The following is a 3,112-nucleotide window of genomic DNA, read 5'->3' as shown; positions in this document are numbered from 1 at the left end:
ATCTCTCAAAGTTGAAAAGACTAAGCATGTGAACCATACATTACCTCCAGCTTCCATGCATGGCTGACACATCCTCTAGGGTTTTAGTCCTCTCTATTCAGCAAGATGTTTCTTGAAGAATAATTAAAAGCATGGAATTCATTGGTTAGGCCACTTTTCATTCCTTTATGGAATAAAAACTATTGTGCAGGCCGGATCATGCAGTTGGATTATTTGTTGGTGAGTTGGCTTTAGCTAGAGATTATTATAAACTCTTTGAGAAACGCGAAGAGCAGAAGACAAGAATTAGTAGGGGGAAGCTTGACTTGAATGTTCAATTCCCATTAGATTACAATGGAGCTGCTGCTCCCATCTCCGGTGATAGTAACATTTGTAACTTTAATTTTTGTGTTTTATTTTCTACGGAGACTCAAAACCAAGGGAAGGGAAGCTCCGACACCATCCGGTGCCTTGCCGATTATTGGTCATCTCCATTTGCTAGGGGGAAGATGTTCACTTCCACGAAGACTTGGTGCTATGGCCGACAAGCATGGTCCAATCTTCATGCTCAAACTCGGTGTACATCGCACACTGGTTGTGAGCAATGCAGAGCTGATCAAGGACTGCTTCACTACCAATGACAGAGTTTTTGCTACACGTCCTCCTATCACTGCAGGGAAGTATCTAGGTTTCAACTATGCTTTATTTGGATTATCACCATATGGTTCATATTGGCGTGAGATCCGAAAGGTGTCCACTATTGAACTGCTTTCTAATACCCGTCTTCACAAGCTCAGGCATCTTAGGGTTGCTGAACTAGACACATCCATCAAAGAACTACACTTGGCTTGGGCCAAGGACAATAGCGGTCAACCCATAAATGTGGAGATGAAGCAGTGGTTTGTAGACGTTACGTTTAATGTCATCACCAGGCTTATTAATGGGAAACGTTATCATGGGAATGTTGGTGAAGTTGGAAATGAGGTGGATGAGGCCCAACGACTTCAAAAGGCAGTGGGTCAATTGATGTACCTAACTGGGGTGCCTATTGTATCTGATGCAATAACCTATTGTGAATGGTTGGACTTAGGAGGACATGTGGGAGCAATGAAATCTACCATTAAGGAGTTAGACTCTATAGTAGGAAATTGGATAGATGAACATCGTCATCACAAGACCCATTATACGACACCATCGTCTCGAGATGAAGAAGAGCTTGACTTCATTGATGTAATGCTATCTGTGATTCCAGAGGACAATTTAAAGCATGGTTATGATCGTGACACTGTCATCAAGGCAACTGCGCTGGTATGTACTTGCTTTCAATCATTTTTAGATTAATGGAGTCTTAGTTCCAGGTGTTGATTTTTATTTTTTTTTTTTTTTGGGGGGGGCTAAAAGATCATCTATCTTTAAAGTGGAAAAGAAATGCAACAGCTGTACAAAATCATACAAATTATGAGCCAAAGCACTCAACTCACAACTTTAATAGCACCCAATATGCCCAACCTCACTAGTTCCGCTCTCAACAATGATACAAGCAAACTAGGAGGAGAAAACAATGAAAATTTTAAAATCTATATCTTGCTTTAATACTACCAAAGCCCTAACCTTCTTTTCTACATTTTCCTTGTGCACAGCAACTCATCGCAGCTGGATACGAAACGACCTATGTCACCTTGACATGGGCACTTTCTTTGCTATTGATTAATCACAATGTGCTGAAAAATGCCCAAGAAGAGTTGGACATCCATGTAGGTAGGGAGAGACGTGTTGAAGAATCAGACATCAACAGCCTAGAGTACCTCCAAGCCATTGTAAAGGAAACTTTGCGGTTATATCCTCCTGCGCCTTTATCAGTACCTCATGAAGCCATGGAAGACTGTCAAGTGGGGGGTTATGTTGTCCAAAAGGGCACACGTTTACTTACTAATATATGGAAGCTTCATCGAGACCCTCAAGTGTGGTCAGACCCTCGTGAATTCAAACCCGAGAGGTTCCTCACTACACATGTGGGAGTAGATTATCTGGGTAAGAACTTTGAGTTCATTCCTTTCGGATCAGGCATACGATCATGCCCAGGTATTGCATTTGCCAAGCAAATCTTGCACTTGACTCTTGCTCGTCTACTTCAAGGATTCAATCTTGAAAGCCCAACAGATGAGCCAATCGACATGACTGAAGCCATGGGCCTCTCCATGCCCAAAGCAACACCTCTAAACGTCCTCCTCACCCCACGCCTTCCTTCTAAGCTTTATGAAAATTATAATTAGGTTGTTATGCTTGTTTGCGATTGAGCCGTTTACAAAAATGTTGTTTGTAGATCATACGTTTTCTTTGGTTCATAGGTAACTTGAAAGCATAAAAGGAGGTGATATTTAAGTTTCCCATGTAACAATAGAAGGGTTGCTTGATTGGTAAGACCACACTTCTTAGAGAAGAGGTCATAGTTTCGATCCATGCTGATGGCATATGTAATGTCCCTATCTCGTTTATTTAAAAAAGTGCTTTTGTACCAAAAATAATGAAAGGTAATTTCTGTTTTTCAAAAAACAGAGAAAGATAACTCGAATGCATGTCATCATAATCTTCATCTTGCATGGCCTATATGACACTACTATATATGCATCGGATTTGAACTCTCATTGAATAGAGCAGCATCAAAACCTATTTCATTGAAGCTACTCTGAATCAAAAGGAATCCTCGATCTGCAGAAGCGTCTACAAGTTCAGGTACCCTTGATTCAGTTGCCATGAAATCCTTGAACCATTCCACTAGATTCCTAGAGGCTATTCATGAACCCAAATGGAAAATAATCATTATCATTTTTTTCTAAACCAGTAGCTTTATATAAAGGGGTGGAGATAATATATGAAAGAAATTCGAATTCTTGACCTCATATCATAAGACTTCTTCTTCTCTACTTTTCTTTTCTTTTCTTTTCTTTTTTTTTTTTTTTTTGGGTGAAACCTTATATCATAAGACATTGGGAAAAAAACAACCCTAGGGTTTTTTTTTTTTTTTTTTTTCTCATTCATTGGTTATTTGGTTGCCAACAAGGATTATAGGAACATTCGTGGGATCCAAGGTTGCAACAAAGCTTTCTCCCCAAAAGTGAGCCTTGGGCAACTT

At 40.0% G+C, this 3,112-nt stretch overlaps 1 protein-coding gene across 1 annotated transcript; it reads left to right on the top strand.

Annotated features, from left to right (window-relative positions):
- The first annotated feature begins 310 nt into the window (after nt 1-310).
- Nucleotides 311-2,400, top strand: LOC149016308 (xanthotoxin 5-hydroxylase CYP82C4-like). The gene is made up of 2 exons (XM_089156233.1): nt 311-1,287; nt 1,620-2,400. Exons 1-2 carry the CDS (start codon nt 334-336, stop codon nt 2,250-2,252), a joined length of 1,587 nt encoding a protein of 528 aa, XP_089012359.1. The 5' UTR covers nt 311-333; the 3' UTR covers nt 2,253-2,400.
- Nucleotides 2,401-3,112: the final 712 nt, after the last annotated feature.

This window comes from Hakea prostrata, chromosome 5, assembly GCF_041222555.1.
Source record: "Hakea prostrata isolate BN-2017 chromosome 5, UWA_Hpros_2, whole genome shotgun sequence".
Classification (NCBI taxonomy): Eukaryota; Viridiplantae; Streptophyta; class Magnoliopsida; order Proteales; family Proteaceae; genus Hakea; species Hakea prostrata.
The sequence above is the reverse complement of the archived record's forward strand: the minus strand, read 5'-3'. Positions and strand labels throughout refer to the sequence as shown.